The 15,365-nt window shown below is 41.3% G+C and overlaps 1 protein-coding gene across 11 annotated transcripts in view; it reads right to left on the reverse strand.

Annotated features, from left to right (window-relative positions):
• Positions 1 to 15,365, reverse strand: part of TNRC6A (trinucleotide repeat containing adaptor 6A) — a 79,862-nt gene that overhangs the window by 4,004 nt on the left and 60,493 nt on the right. For 5 of the 11 annotated variants that reach the window (XM_078854501.1, XM_073361632.2, XM_078854500.1 and 2 more), the window contains 11 exons: positions 13,521 to 13,663; positions 13,020 to 13,166; positions 12,706 to 12,843; positions 11,386 to 11,514; positions 11,207 to 11,284; positions 10,739 to 10,949; positions 6,383 to 6,514; positions 3,979 to 4,137; positions 3,457 to 3,597; positions 1,553 to 1,660; positions 91 to 312 (listed from right to left, as the gene is read on the reverse strand). In XM_078854501.1, the coding sequence (XP_078710627.1) occupies positions 91 to 312; positions 1,553 to 1,660; positions 3,457 to 3,597; positions 3,979 to 4,137; positions 6,383 to 6,514; positions 10,739 to 10,949; positions 11,207 to 11,284; positions 11,386 to 11,514; positions 12,706 to 12,843; positions 13,020 to 13,166; positions 13,521 to 13,663 (1,608 nt within the window). The remainder of the gene's footprint in view (positions 1 to 90; positions 313 to 1,552; positions 1,661 to 3,456; positions 3,598 to 3,978; positions 4,138 to 6,382; positions 6,515 to 10,738; positions 10,950 to 11,206; positions 11,285 to 11,385; positions 11,515 to 12,705; positions 12,844 to 13,019; positions 13,167 to 13,520; positions 13,664 to 15,365) is intronic. The other 6 variants (XM_078854504.1, XM_078854499.1, XM_078854497.1 and 3 more) reach the window with 3 other exon arrangements.

Here is a 15,365-nt window from a genome sequence, read left to right on the forward strand (position 1 = left end):
ATTTCTGTTCTTGGAGTGATATCTCTACAATGCTCGAGTTACATTTCTGATTGAAATCACAGCCCAGAAACTGCCTAGTTTAGCTCTTACCAGGGGTATATCTGGCATCAGAATTTCCCCATCCTCCACCCAAACGAAGGGAGTTATCCCATGTGGACAAAGGTGGTTTCTGGCCTGTCAGCCCTGGTGGTGGACGGGATGGAGCAGTGATGCTTTTAGGTGGCAAAGGGACCTTCCACAGCTCATGAGCCAGAGAGGTGTTAGCGACTGAACCAGGAGACCACGTTGATTTGGAATCACTGTTTCTGGCTACTAAAAGAAAGATGAAGAGCAATGACAGTTTTCATACAGGATTTAGTCATAACATTTCTAGGACTGCCAGTCACTACAAAGAATCATGCACTGGTACGAGATGCGAAGGGAAGCTGTGGTATTACCATCGCTAGCAATTCTCAGAGATGAGCCATAAACAGGCTTAGCAGAATTTGGTTTTTTGGAAGAATTCGATTTTTTATAATTTCAATGGATATCAATGTTTATTTTTAAGCATTTTTATATTTTATTCTATTTAAATTTTCAGTTTTGGAAAATTACAGGGTCAGAAAATTATTTAATGATAGTAATGTTCAAAAAGTTAAAAGCTTTATAACCATTAATACACATTGTCAGCATCATATGTCAAAAAAGAGACAATGTAAATAGCATTAAGTCAAACTAACAAGTTTTCACGCAGCATTTCTCTTACTACTTTCCATGTCTGCAGATTTCGATACAAGTATTTTTTTGGGTCAGTTTGTGTCTGTGTGGAAAAATTAAAGTTTATTGGCATTTCCTAATAAAAATCCAAGCCTTCCAAGCCTAACTATAGAGAAATGGCTACTGATGAACTGGAGATGCTGTATGAATCTGTGAAACTTATTTTGAGGTAAATAGGAAACATTAACAAAAAAGACCTTAGAGGTTCCATTCAATCCTTGTCTCTGTGGATCTGCACATATTTTGGGACGCTTTTCCTCACAGCATGTGACTAAGCGTTTATCCATTTTCCCATTTTCATAGACTAGCAAGCAGCCACTATAACTACACAGCTATTTCTCCTCCTCTCCAACACCTTTCTGCACGTTTATTGTATCGAACTGAATGTGGGGAACATAAACAGGTAGTTAGTTTATGCCACTGTCCACCACAAACCTCTCCCTTTTTAGTTTAATGATAAATATCTGAAATTCTTCCAAAACTTCATAGCTTAGATTAAGAGACAAGGAGTGAACCAAGGTCCCCTTGACGGTCAACCTGAACTTCATACTTCATGGGTATAAGATTGACTTGGCACTTGTGGAAGTATTTCAAAATTCATAAGGCGTCAGAATTCTGCTAAAAATTGCTCAATTAAAGTAAAACCAGAAGTCACCATCCTGGAAATTAGCGATGATGTCATTGAGAGGAAGCCTTCCTTATTACTTTTAATTACTATTCAGTGCTTCAGTGACCAGCGCAGAGGGCAGGCAAAGTGAGGGCGGGCTCTGAACTTTGAGCAATACAGAGACCTTACCTGAAGTGCTTTGTGCTGTACTGCTGAGGGAAACACTGTAGCTGGAGGCACGAATGGATGACCAGGCACTAGTTGAAGGCAGCGCGGTGTTCAAAGATGAGGATGACCCTATTAAAAACGTAAATTACACAAAAAATAGTCCTCTCAGTGAAAAGGCAACAAGAACTGAAGGCATGAATCATAAATCCAGGCACATGTGCCTTAATGTTGCCAGACTAGAGAATGTTGCCATTCCATTCAGCCCTCTCCCCCTAGTGAACAGAGTGGCAAGTGCTTTGAATACCCAAGCGCTCAGCACCTAGAAGTTACTGTAACAAGAAAATATAGTTCCATTACTATAACCACAGCTTGATATAGCCTTGGGATTGCAATGCTGCCAGGTTTTGCTTCCCCGCATGTTCAAATAATTGCTTCTCAGCGCCCTGTAAAGGGCTACTAGCATGTATAATTACTTGCTAGCATTCTCTCCATATTGTACTCCTGAGGGAATTCTGCACCAAAAAAATTAAAATTCTGCGCCACAAAATTAAAAATTATGCGCACAATATTTTAAAGTTCTGTAAAATTCTGCAAATTTTATTTGTCAATAAATAAATGTGACTCCAGCATGGCAGTGGGGACCACTGGCTGCACTGAGGTGGGAGATCACCTTGAAGCCCCCACATCCCCCAGTACAAAGACTCAACAGTGAGGCTGCACCTGACCTTGACACATCAGGTGCAGGTGGGCAGGCTCAACTCAGGAGAATCGACATGTGTGGGGATCCAGGTGTGGAGTGAGAGGTTTCTGCGTGGGGCAATCTGGGTGCGGGCGGCTCAGTAGGGGATCTGGATGCACAGAGGCTTGTTGGGGTGTTCCGGGTGCAGGGACAATGGGATCTGCAGGGGATCCAGGTGAAGGTGGTTGAGGCGCTCAGGAGGGGTGTGTGGGTGTGGGGAGATGGGGCTCGGGGGGGCTCAGTGGGGTGGTCCGGGTGCTGGGGCTTGATGTGGTGGGGATCCAAGTGCAGCTGGTTGGGGATCAGTGGGGTGGGGGCTCATTGGAGGGGTCCAGGTGTAGGGTCATAGGGCTTGTCAGGGTGAGGGTTCAATTGGCCTGCTTACTGGGAGAGCCCCAGTTGCTCTTGAGAGGATGCTGCATGCCAGGCTCCCGCTTTCCCCCACGATTCCCCTGTTCCCTTTTCTTCTCCACCCCCTGCCCTATTCCACTCCCCATTCCTTCCCCACTGCTTCTTCCTCCCCTCACCCCCCCTTCATAGAATTATAGAAGATTAGGGTTGTAAGAGACCTCAGGAGGTCATCTAGTCCAACCCCTTGCTCAAAGCAGCACTAACCTTCCCTCATTTCCCCCACCCCCACCATGGGCATTTACTGTTGAACAGAATAGAAAACAGGAAGGCTCCCAGCACACAGAAGGGGAGCCTGACTGGCACTAGGACCCAGGAGGTGGCATTCAGCTGCAGAATCAACTGAGCTGAGACACAGCCTCCTTCAGCTGGGCAGCTCTGCGCTGCCATGAGCGTGGCAGTGGCATGTAACCCCGTGTTCCCCCCCCATGCCTTGCCTGTTTGGAGGGGGCAATCTCCCTCAAAAACTGCACCCAAGGTCACCTCTGTTCTTCCCCCACCAGCAGCTTCCCTTTGCTTCCCCGCTGTTTTCTGCAGGGAAACACAGGAAATTTGCAGTGGGTGGGGCATTTTCTGCAGTTGTGCAGTCCTGCAGAATCCCTCCAGGAGTAATATTGTTACCCTGCACCCAGAAACTCTGCTGCATCCACAGGATATTCTTCTAGCCATGAAACCTGTACTGTAACAAATGTACAATGAAAATCTAGGGAAGTGGCAATCCTCATCCTTCAACAAAATGTCTCTCCAGGTAGTTGGATCGTGATCTACTTATACATACCACTGTTCCTGTCCCTGAGGTGGTCAACTTCCCGCACAGTATTAATTGAAAGATTGTTTATGACACTGCCAGGAGTGACGTAAGGGTCAGTTTCAGGGTCGATGTTTGGATAACCTTTCCATGGCTCACCAGGACGAAATTCTAGGAATAAATGGGGGGGGGGGGGGGGAGAGAAGAAGCAGCTTGAGATATGAAGTTGGCTTATTTCCTTTTACAGGCAATTCCTGTCTAAGCCCTATAAACTCTTACTCATGACCTACATGCCCAAGTATCTAAGCTCCTAATTTATTCTCTCAATTTAATTCCCTCACTCCTACTTTTTTGCACCTCTGTCGCCAGGGCAAAATTTCCAAGCACGGGGAAGTTCCATATATGACAAAGTCATTGATAAGACAGACCTCAATAAGATCCCATTAAACGCATGGCCACAATGATTTTTACTTCTAATGCCTGACAAACACAGAACAAACATTACTGAATAGATACAAGGCACACAATGAGTTAATTAATGCCAAATTTTACCTGGTGGCCAGTTAACACTGCTAGAGCCATTAGGCGATTTGGCACGTGGCCAGCCATCTCCAACAGATCCAGGAGGACTGGCTGGTGAATTACTGCTGTTCAAAAAGTCATATGGAACAAATGGGGAATCTTCCAGCCTAAAACCACTTGAAATAGCACCTATTAAAGAAAACAGGATCATCAAATATTCTTCTCAACTGACCTCACAGAACCACAAACCTCATCCCTTGCATATGTGGCATATTCATATCAAACACAGCTGAAAAGGTTTACTGGGTCAGATTTTAGTTCCCAATTGAGTCATTTCAAACTTGCAGTGGGCACAGTGTATTTAAGTCTGAGCAGTAGAAATGGAACATCTGCAATTTTTTTTCCTACTAAAAATGTGCTCCTGGTGATTTTCCAGGTCATGAGAAGCTGGTCATTAATAATCAGATCAATAATCTCAAACTCCTGGTGTTTTATCTGTTTGTAGTTCTTACCGACACAAAGACAGACATGGACATGGCAAGGTCTTCAGCACTCCAGTGTGGAAGTGAAGTGGCTGTTAAAACCATGGCTCTCAGTAGAGACTCTGTAGGTTCCCCTCTTTTACACTATTGAAGGTCTCATGAACTGCCCCATTAACTGGCACGAAGGAACTATTATTCACCACCACACTAAATAAAATGTAACACCCATATGCCAAAAGGAAACAACAGCTACCAGAAAATCTAAAGTTTGTAAATGAATATGAATTTTCAAATGAAATAGGAGAATCAGATTTTCTAGGTTACTGTGTGCTTCATCCCCAAAATGAAAATCTTTCTGGACTGAATTCTAATAGATTGTATCGGAGGTAACATGGTTCCTTACATATACTTATTACTAATACAAGCCCTGTAAATAACAAATGCAAATAATTAATTACAAAGTAGGTTAGTAGCGATGTATAGCAATTAGCTTAATACTACTCTGTATTTAAAGTATGTTGTCAAATCTAAGAAGAATTCAAATCCTGCATGTAAATCCATGAATAAGTCTATGGTCTAAAAGAGAAGAACCCCCCTTGATCCATTTGCAAAGTGCAAAGAGTACCTCTGCATACTCAGTCTCCAAAAAGCTGTGCTAACTATGTAGTAAATTCATTGACAAAGGTGTTTTGTGGGTTTTAGCTTTTTAAATAAACCTGCTGGCTAACAGCATCTGGCACAGAACAATGACAGAACTGACAGGGCAACTAAAATGTTAATCAGCTTTTTGATAATGCTCACAAAGGTGGGAGAACTCCAGGAAGCACTGGTTGTAGACCTCAATAAACCTTAAGTTATGTCACTGTCACTATTAGCAAACAAATGAACAGATATAATTGTCACCACAAAGTTATTTCTGAAGTAATGATAACTTCCCCGGATATATGCATCTTCTATAGGCCCACAGCAGGGTCAGAACCATCAGGTTTCTAACATTGAGGTAACTCTTGTTTCTTAATAAACTCAGGTAAGAGCAGCACATCTACTGGCATGTATAGATAATGATTAGCTTTCAGAACAAACAAGTGCAGTACCAGGATAACCCCACCAGATGTTTAGGGCAGTGAGGACTTTCCATAGTGTTAAAGCAGCTGACAAATCTAAACATACAACTAATGCAGCCCCAGAACTGAACTGCAATGAGAGACCATGTGAGGCATTTTATAAGTATTCATCTAGAGACTGTATGTCAAGTTTCAATCAGATGAGATTTCAGGTGATTTAAACATTGTTAAAATGCCAACTGAGTCTTGATTACAGAGTCACAGCACTGATTTGTGTTGTAGATTTGTTTGTTTGCTTATTCTAACATAGGGTATAGTAACCCTATTTTTCTACCCTTTACAAACACCCTGCATTTATATGTACATACACATTCTCAATCCAAACCTAAAAACAAAAGGTAAGACACGAAGACAAAGCATACATTTGTGGAGTTAATCCTATTGTAAACTATGATTAGATTAACACACTGGGTTGAGTTTCAAAAATTTTAAAAGCTGACGAAATGTAAGCCTTTGTTTTAAAATAAATAATGAAGTGTTCCAATCCAGATTAAGGTAGGAACTAGTATTCATGGCCACACTTTAAAAACAGGCCTTTTTTCCAGTTTCAATGAAGTTTTAAAAAAGTTATCCTTCCACGCATCAAAGCTAGTCACACATCAAGACGACTGGCTGGTGCTGAAGATACATAGCAAGTTTTAGTCTAAAACAACATTTTAGGACTAATAGAAATTCTGACAGAACGTAACTACATGCAACCTTAGCAATGGGACCCCAGTATACTCCAAAACATAGGGAATGGACGTTTCATATGCACACAGACCTTGAAAAGTTTTGTCTGATTCGTATGTAACGTCAGTGTTCTCACTAACAATGTGTTTAACATACCATGTTTGCTGGAGTTTTGATCCAATGAGGTGTTAACAGAAATGCTGTCCACCGTTGTCCATTTCCTCAGTCGTGATTGCGGCTCCTTAATACTGCTCATATCCATGTTTACATTCAAGTTTGAGTTCATTCCTAGAAATACATTGGTTTATGAAATAGAGATACGATACTTTTTGTTTGCTAACTGCCATGGTTTTCCTAATTACCTTTTAAGACCACATTGCTTTGGTCTGCTTGGTTCATGCTTCCAATTCACTATGTTATATTTTAAATGCATTAGAGTACTGAACACAGTGAACTTACTACAGATATAAGCACAGCAGTGCAAGCACTGAGCTCTTGGCTGATGCCCTCATGCAAAAATGCAAGTGGAAGGAGCCAAAGATGAGATTATGAATTAGACCCATATGAACAATACACCCACACACAATATAAGAAGTAAACATTCAAAAAATGAAATACAGAATTTTTTTCCCCCCCTAATACTGGTCTCAGATCAGTATAAAAACTTTCAGTCACAAGCAAAGATATTTATTTCAAGTCTCCCTGAGTCCCAAAGGTAGTTTTTGGCGAATATCTTTGACCTTATCTGTGTAGCAAAGTAGTACTACTATTCGATGAAAAGTCACATTCTAAAGTTGCCATCTTAAGGGACATCTCACTGGGGTCCTATTCAGCAGAAATGATATCTGGGCTCCTCCAGCTGGCGTCTCGGTCCCGGGCCTGGCTGAGCTAGTCATAGGATACTTGGCAAGGAGATGCGCAGGCATCGCTGTTTTTTTGTTCACATTTATCCATTTGTCCACAAACAACATTAATCCTGATTCAATACGAAACAAAAACAACCCACTTCCCCCAACCCGTGCTCTTTGCACGTTCTATGGAAGCAGTCTGGATTTGGAGCTAGAGTATAAATGGGGCACAGTCTGCCAAACCAGAATCATGGAAACTATCTGAACTGCCACTGTAACATTCGTGTATGGGAACCCAGTACTTAGTACTCAAGCTTAATGAACACACTGTATCAACTCTGGCATTCTACACTCACTCCAGTTCCTTCAGGGTATGCTCTGGCAAAGTCACAGGGTGATAATCTGAACAGTGAAGAGACAGCAGCCAAAGGTAGTTTAAAGAGTCTGAAGGCGATCCTTCTGATGCTGAGTGAAGTGGCAGAGACCTCATGGTCCATTACAAAGTATAACTCTGGAAACTTAAGGGGCATTTTGCCATCAGATCTCTATTTACAGTTTGCTTCATTCCTGTAAATCCTGCACATGGACCATGGGGTACCATTTTCATATACAGCTAAAGAGTCACAGGATTTCATGATTCATTTTACTGGCCTACTCACTTTCACTAGGAACTAGTCAAAGTTATTTCACTAGGAAAAGTTAAAGTTTGATACTGCATTCTTTTCTCAGGCCAACTTTTGCTGCCCTATGTATGGTCTCCAAAGAGAGCCCACAAGTAGATGCTGATGCCAGACAGGCTACCACTACTCTGCAGCACCTTTTAGGGAGCTTCCCAGCAAATGTTTCACTAACTGATAGGTGAACAGATGCAACATCCAAGATTCTGCAAACGTCAGACAACCGTCAGATCTGAAACAGTAGAAAGGAGAATAAAAATACGCCAGTGCTTGACCCCTCTATCTTGGGTTCTTTGCAAAGCAGTTGTGGGAAACACAATTGGTGCTCATTTCACACCAGTGATCTCTGCACCCTTTGCTTCAGCTCCAAAGAAGCTAGTGCAGAGGAGTCCACTGAAGTCTCCACACAGGGTATGATGAGGATCAGAGACTGGAAAATGGCCACAGCCAGCTCATAAAGGGGGATTCCATCTTGTGTACAGGAAAGTCTGCATGGGCCAAGTCCCATTATTTGATCTATGTGCAATGGAGAATGAATTTCACCCTCAGTACATGATCAATCTGGACCTGACCTCAGCAAGTCATCATGTAAGCCACCGTACATATCTGAAATGCTCCCATGATCATGTTCTTGGGAAATGCATAGTATTTCTCTACAAAAGGAAGAAGATATATCCATAGCAGAGGAAATATTTTTAAGACTAATAGGATCAGGCTATGGGAGGGTGAGATATAGAAAAACTGAATTTCTACTGAAAAAGAGCCCTACCTTGACGCACACAGATTTAATTCACTTATCTACAGTGTAGGGAGAGGCTGTCCTGCTCTGAATGCCAAAAGAAGCCCCCTATAATGCTGCAAAAGTATAAGCAGGAAATATAGCAACCTTTAGGAAGAGGTTTCAGAGTAGCAGCCGTGTTAGTCTGTATTTGCAAAAAGAAAAGGAGGACTTGTGGCACCTTAGAGACTAACGAATTTATTTGAGCATAAGCTTTCGTGAGCTACAGCTCACTTCATCGGATGCATTCAGTGGAGATGAGAGTATCCAGTTTTGAGAGCTCATTCTTAATCTTTCCCTATTTTCTGTAGAGGATGTTGATCAGGTGGTTCCGCAGTTTCTTTGAGAGCACGTGGCACAAGCTATCAGCATAGTCTGTGTGGTATGTCGATTGTAATGGATTTTTTACCTTCAGTCCTTTTGGTATGATGTCCATCTGTTTGCATTTGGAAAGGAAGATGATGTCTGTCTGTATCTGTATGAGTTTTTTCATGAAGTTGATACATTTCCACTCCTTAAGGCTAAATTCAGTGCCTTGCATAATGACAGGTTTCAGAGTAGCAGCCGAATGCACTGCATGCATCCGATGAAGTGAGCTGTAGCTCTCAAAAGCTTACGCTCAAATAAATTTGTTAGTTTCTAAGGTGCCACAAGTACTCCTTTTCTTTAGGAAAAGAACTCTCCAATTTTGGTTCTTCCTCACACTGTAACACTACTGCAGTCTGCTGCTAGGGATTGCCACCATCTATCTTATTGACTCAGTTCTTCACTGATAAGTTTAGTTTGTTCCAGCAACCTAATATTCTTATGCTTTAACTTTCACTTGTGACCTGGATTCTCCTTCACTTTTGATTTTATAATTTATATAGTGTTAATTCAAAGTATCTCACAACAATTCTACACACACAATTGTCACCCACCAGGGACCTGGAGTTAACCCTGCAAGTGAAACAACATCTGTTTAACAATGTACAGCAACATTACACAACAGTTTAAACCAAGGAGTGAAGAATGCTATATCCAGTTGAAACAGCAAGGGGAATTCAAGGTTGGCAAGATGTAATTACCCGATTTGGAATCTGGTAGGAGATCAGCATTATATATCCCTACTCTTGCAAGAAGTGCCATGGAATCGTTAATGACCACCAGTGGGCCACATATTTACATATCCTCTTAATTAGCTACCAAGAAGCTGGATCTGGACACCAACCAACAGCACCTATTAAGCAGCAGCTTAGGTTTCAGTCTGGCCACAAGCAAAGTGCCAGGGGGCTACATGCAGTGTAGCAGCATGGCCTGCACTAATCTACTTGCACCACATCATTCAATCTCTAAAGCAAGGGGATTTCGGCAGCAGAGTCTGTTAAAAAAATATTTTTTTTTCCTACAGAGTAGAACAACATGAATGCAAAGGAGACTAGCTCAACATAAGCAGCAGGACTAGAGAGATGTGCGAGCAAAGCAAACTGGGCAGGGAAGGAGGGAGAAATGGAATACCAATTTTAGGAAATATTAAAAAAGTAATTAGAAGGGACCTAAGGAAGGAAAAATATACAAGCCTGGAATTTCTGAAGTGGAAATTGGATAGAAGCCTGAAAGTGTAGAAAAAAGGGGAGAGAAAAAGGACATGATGTTTGCAATTATACAAAAGTTAATTTGTTTTGCCTACAGTGATAGAAGTATTCTGAGTTCAGAGCTAACGTTTTTTTATGTAATTAAAGCAGCTGGATAAAACTTTTACAAGTTAGCAAAATGGTATTTGCTATCTATGTAATTCCAAAACCAGGGAAGACATTTTAATAGCTAGAGAAATAAGACCTTTCATGTGGGTTCCTCACACGGATACTGGAGTCACAATTATGTACTTAGGATTTTATGTCAGCAGCTCTGGACCCGCAGGGTCAGAAAGACAAATACAAGGAGACAGACATTGCAAAGAACTGAAAACATTTTGCACTGTAACACAGACTTATTCACCGTTGGAGATGGTATGAGTTTGATTGGCCAAATTCTTTCCTGAACAGAGACAACAGGATGAGTCCAATAGAAGAGGCTGCTGCTCTTCGTGACAGAGAAGCACTAACAGGATACAAAACAGGTTTGTTCCCAGAGGGGAAAAAGCCAAAGAAAAAGGTAAAAGGGAAGGTTGTGCATCCGGTGGCACACAAGCATCAGTTAACTGCACTAGACTAGCGATGGAGAAACTCACCTATAGGGAAGCTGCTGAATGCATTTATTGGTGATGGCCCTTTCTGCAGCTCAGGAGTAGCATGGGGTATGACATTCTCAAGGAAAGATTTCATGGCAGGCTGATGGAGTGGCTGCTGTTGAGATGGTGGAGTCTGCTGCTTCATTAACAGGTTTGGATCAAGCTGACGGGACTGTTGCATCATCTGTTGCTGCATACTAAGAGATCGACCCTTAACAAAAATCCACATCAGTCATGAAATAAATGGGGGGTGGAGGGGAATATCACATTTGGCAAGAGCAGATAAATACACTAATGCATTTTCCTTTGTATATTTTAGCTCAGCAAAATCCATCACTAAGGTTAAAGTGCATTCCATCCTGTGGTTCAAGCACCAGGAAAGTCTCACTTTCAACAAACAATTGCAACAAACAATTCTCTCAAGACAGTTTAAAAAAAATTTTTTTTAAAGCTTGTCTAAGATTGTACCTGCTGTTCCTGCTGTTGACGACCACTAGAAGGCATGCTTCTCTGATTCTGCGCTTTTTGCTGCTGAGCCAACAACCGCTAAGAAACAGAACGTTTTTATGAAGGGGCACAGTTCAGATAAAGTTTTTGATCAGATTTTAAAGTTTAAAAAAATAGAATGAGTAGGTTGTTTTGCTTACTTGTAACTGGGAGATCTGAGAAAGCTGGTTCAACTGGGATAGTTGGTTCAACATGGCTACCTGCTGTGGGCCAAAAAGTGGACTCAGGCCACCGTTGTTTGGTGCATACTTCAGTAAGGATACTGGAACCTGTAAAATGGGCCATATTATAGCATACGGGGTTTGACAGAACATGAACCATGACAATCTATAGTTGTACACTGGTAGATTGACAGTAACCTATGCAGTTAACCAAAAGTAAGATAGGCAGTTATACAGCACAACCATCAGGTCAACAAGAATTCAATGCTCTGAAAGTGTGAAATATGCTCCCCTATAAAAATAATTAGAAGATAAATATAGTAAAATATCAGACACAGACACTAGTAAACGCAAAAAAAGTAAAGTAAAACATTACATTTTCACAACGGAAGGCACAAAAGTCTGGAAAAGCATGATTTAGGGTTCCGACACCAATTTTAACTCAACTGTGTTGCAAACCCTGCTTGCTTAATGCTACGTACCGAAGAGAGATCTTAAGTTCAGGATCTAAGAAAAACAAACAGAAAAGACTACATATGTGCAATGCCACGGAGTAATCAACACTGTCAGAGCTCTAAGTTGTAATTTTGATTGTGTGTGTAGCATTGGAACATGTAGGTTACTGCCCCCGACTTCTGATTTTGAAAGAAACATTAGTGGAACACAGATGGGTCTCTGTCACCAGGAATGGCATCCTATCCGAATGCTCTAGGAAGTGTGCACTCAGAACTTCACTTCAGAGACTCCTGTAATGCTGCACCAGTGCTTCTGTGGAGACCCTTCTACTCTCCACACAGGCAAGGAACTCGGGGTTCGGCTTCAGGACATCCTCTGTAACTGGGAGAGTATAGGTAGGGAGAAAAGCGCACTTCGGAGAGTTAGCTACAGGGTGGGAGGATCCAGGTTAAAGTCAGGGATGCTGCTGTCAGCATTACAGGAAAATCAAGCACATGCAGGTCACATGTAACGTCCTGCCAATTTAAGGATGTTTCCTATGGCTTGTTTTCAGCCTCGCATTTTCAGATATTTACAAATATTTTTAAACCGTTTTTCCCCAGATCCAGCAAAGATTGTGTTGTTCACTACGAACTGACTTTTTGGGTTGAGAGAAATGTTTATTATGCCATAAACCTCAGTAAATGAATGGATAGAATTTGCTCCAAATTATAAGTAATTTTTCAACCGAGACCAAGTATAAACAGTTGTACTCCCCCACTGGAATGTTTTGGAAACTGTGGATGACTGACAGTAAGGGAATTCGGTCACGTTAACAACAGTGGGTGCTCTGTCTTGTATTACCTGAGGGGCGAGTAATGGAGGAGGCACTTGAGCACGTGAGTTAGGCTGGGAAGAATTAAGAGGTTGTGCTGGGGGCTGCTGCATGCTCCTGGGCTGTGCTGCTACGTTACCAACACCAAACACACTGGGATTGCCATTCTGGAAAGAGAAAGACGCATTCGTGATAATACCCCTCTTCTGCAGCTTCCCCCACCCCTATGTATTCAGAATTAGAATTTAATGGTATATCAGCCAAAACAGTAGTTGAGATGCTATTTCAAAGGAATAAAACGCTCTCATCAAGTAACATGCCAAGGATATGCACATGGCCTTACCTGTCTAACAGAATTCAAGTTTTGCATACCCAGCCCTGCTAGGGAGCCAAGGGCTTGGTTAGGTAGTGCACTATTTGAAGGGGGAAGCTTCATGTTTTGATTGGAAATAAACTGCATGTTTTGGGACTCGTCTGCTACAATGCCATCCTGATTGGACAGACAAACAGATGCGCAACAACCAGCCAGCAAGCAAGCAGAAGGGAGAAACCATTGCCAGGAACAGAAGGGAAGAGTCACATGACAGTCCAGCATCAACAGGAAACAGGCAGAAAACAAAAAAGACCAGATTAGTGTTATCTGCACTGCAAGTAGAAGAAGAGCGCTATATAAGTGCTTAGTATTGATAAATAAGTTAAAAGGACAAAACAAGTTTTACAGATTAAAAGTAAAGACCTAATTTATCTCTACACCTAGTACAGAAGCTATGGGACAAATGGATCATAGCTACAGACTGCTGTCTGAATTCACGTTCATCCGGGTTAGAGTTAATCTGTCACTAACCTTATCAAAATAAGGACTGCGATCCATGGAAGACTCTTTGGAAATCTGAGGACGAGAACCAGGGCCCTTTCCTACCACCCGATTGTAATCTCCAACGTTCAGGCCATGCTTATCCAACTCTATTCGTTTATCCTGTAATATTCCTAATAAGGTGAAGAAAGAAAGGCAATGAAGTTGAAGAGTCCAATTAGTTGCTCAAATACTTAATAAATAAGTATGTACTATTCTATCACTGCTCTAAACGAGGCACTACTGAATAAGATGTTTGAATGATTTTAAACACCATTTTTCTTGTTTTGCCTTACAGTGCAAAAAATACTATGACGACTGCTATACGAGATTGCCACAGGACTGATTAAACAGATTTTACTGGTCTTCAGACAAAACTGACGGCATTGTTTTTGTGGGGAACATGGCAAGTCTCACACAGTGTTTGAAGTTTGTATTTCCAGATGTTAACCACACATTCTTAATACTAGCAGTAAAAATTTTCCTGATTTGCAGTTACATTTACCATCTTCCTTCTATTTGGATGAGAAAATTCCATAAATCCTTTAACAAGTACTTCATTCAGTTACAAAAATCCTTTAAAGAAACAATAGATAAAAATTATTTAAGATATCTTATCTGCATATACTAGTGTCACACTGGATAATTAAACCAGAAAAATTTAAAAATCCAATTTACTTTTCAAAATTTAAGAGCGGCCAAACTGGGTCAGACCAAAGGTCCATCTAGCCCAGTATCCTGTTTTCCGACAGCGGCCACTGCCAGGTGCCCCAGAGGGAATGAACAGAACAGGTAATCATCAAGTGATCCATCCCCTGTTGAACATTCCCAGCTTCTGGCAAACAAACAGAGGCTAGGGACATCATCACTGCCCATTCTGGCTAATAACCATTGAGGGACCTATCCTCCATGAACTCATCTAATTCTTTTTAGAACCCTATTATAGTCTTGGCCTTCACAACACCCTCTAGCAATGAGTTCCACAGGTTGACTGTGTGTTGTGTAAAGAAATACTTCCTTATGCTTGTTTTAAACCTGCTGCCTATTAATTTCCTTTGGTGACCTCTAGTTCGTGTGTTATGGGGAGTAAATAACACTTCCTTATTTACTTTCTCCACACCAGTCATGATTTTATAGACCTCTCATATCCCTCCTCAGTCGTCTCTTTGTCAAGCTGAAAAGTCCCAGTCTTATTAATCTCTCATATGGAAGCTGTTCCATACCCCTAATAATTTTTGTTGCCCTTTTCTGAACTTTTTCCATTTCCATCACATTTTTTTTTTTACATTAGGCGACCAGATCTGCATGCACTATGCAAGATGTGGGCGTACCATGGATTTACGTAGAGGCAACATGATATTTTCTGTCTTATTACCTATCCCTTTCCTAATGATTCCCAACATTGTTAGCCTTGGCCGCCACTGCATATTGCATGGATTTTTGTTTACATTTTGCCTTTTAGCTTATCCAATACAAATTACCTATTCAGTTTAATTCTCTCTCTCCTACTGCACCATGAAGGGGACTGTAAATTTCAAAAAAAATGACAACGCAATGATCTTAATAAAAATATTTATAATTTGTTTACAATTTTCCTTACACAATCTAGAGTAAGGACCAAAACTACCTGACCATGTGCAATTCTGAACAAATTCTGCTCATCTTTGAGATGCACTCACAGAATGGTCATCTTGTAACTAGTGGATACTGTTTTTTCCTCCACGAGAGACTTCTACTGTACACCTTTCATTTTCACTCATTATTCAAAGTAATTCTACTATGTTTATTTGCTAGAGAAATCACTCAAACTTACTATGAATAGACCAGTTCCACATA

Source organism: Lepidochelys kempii, chromosome 10 (assembly GCF_965140285.1).
Source record: "Lepidochelys kempii isolate rLepKem1 chromosome 10, rLepKem1.hap1, whole genome shotgun sequence".
Taxonomy (NCBI): Eukaryota; Metazoa; Chordata; order Testudines; family Cheloniidae; genus Lepidochelys; species Lepidochelys kempii.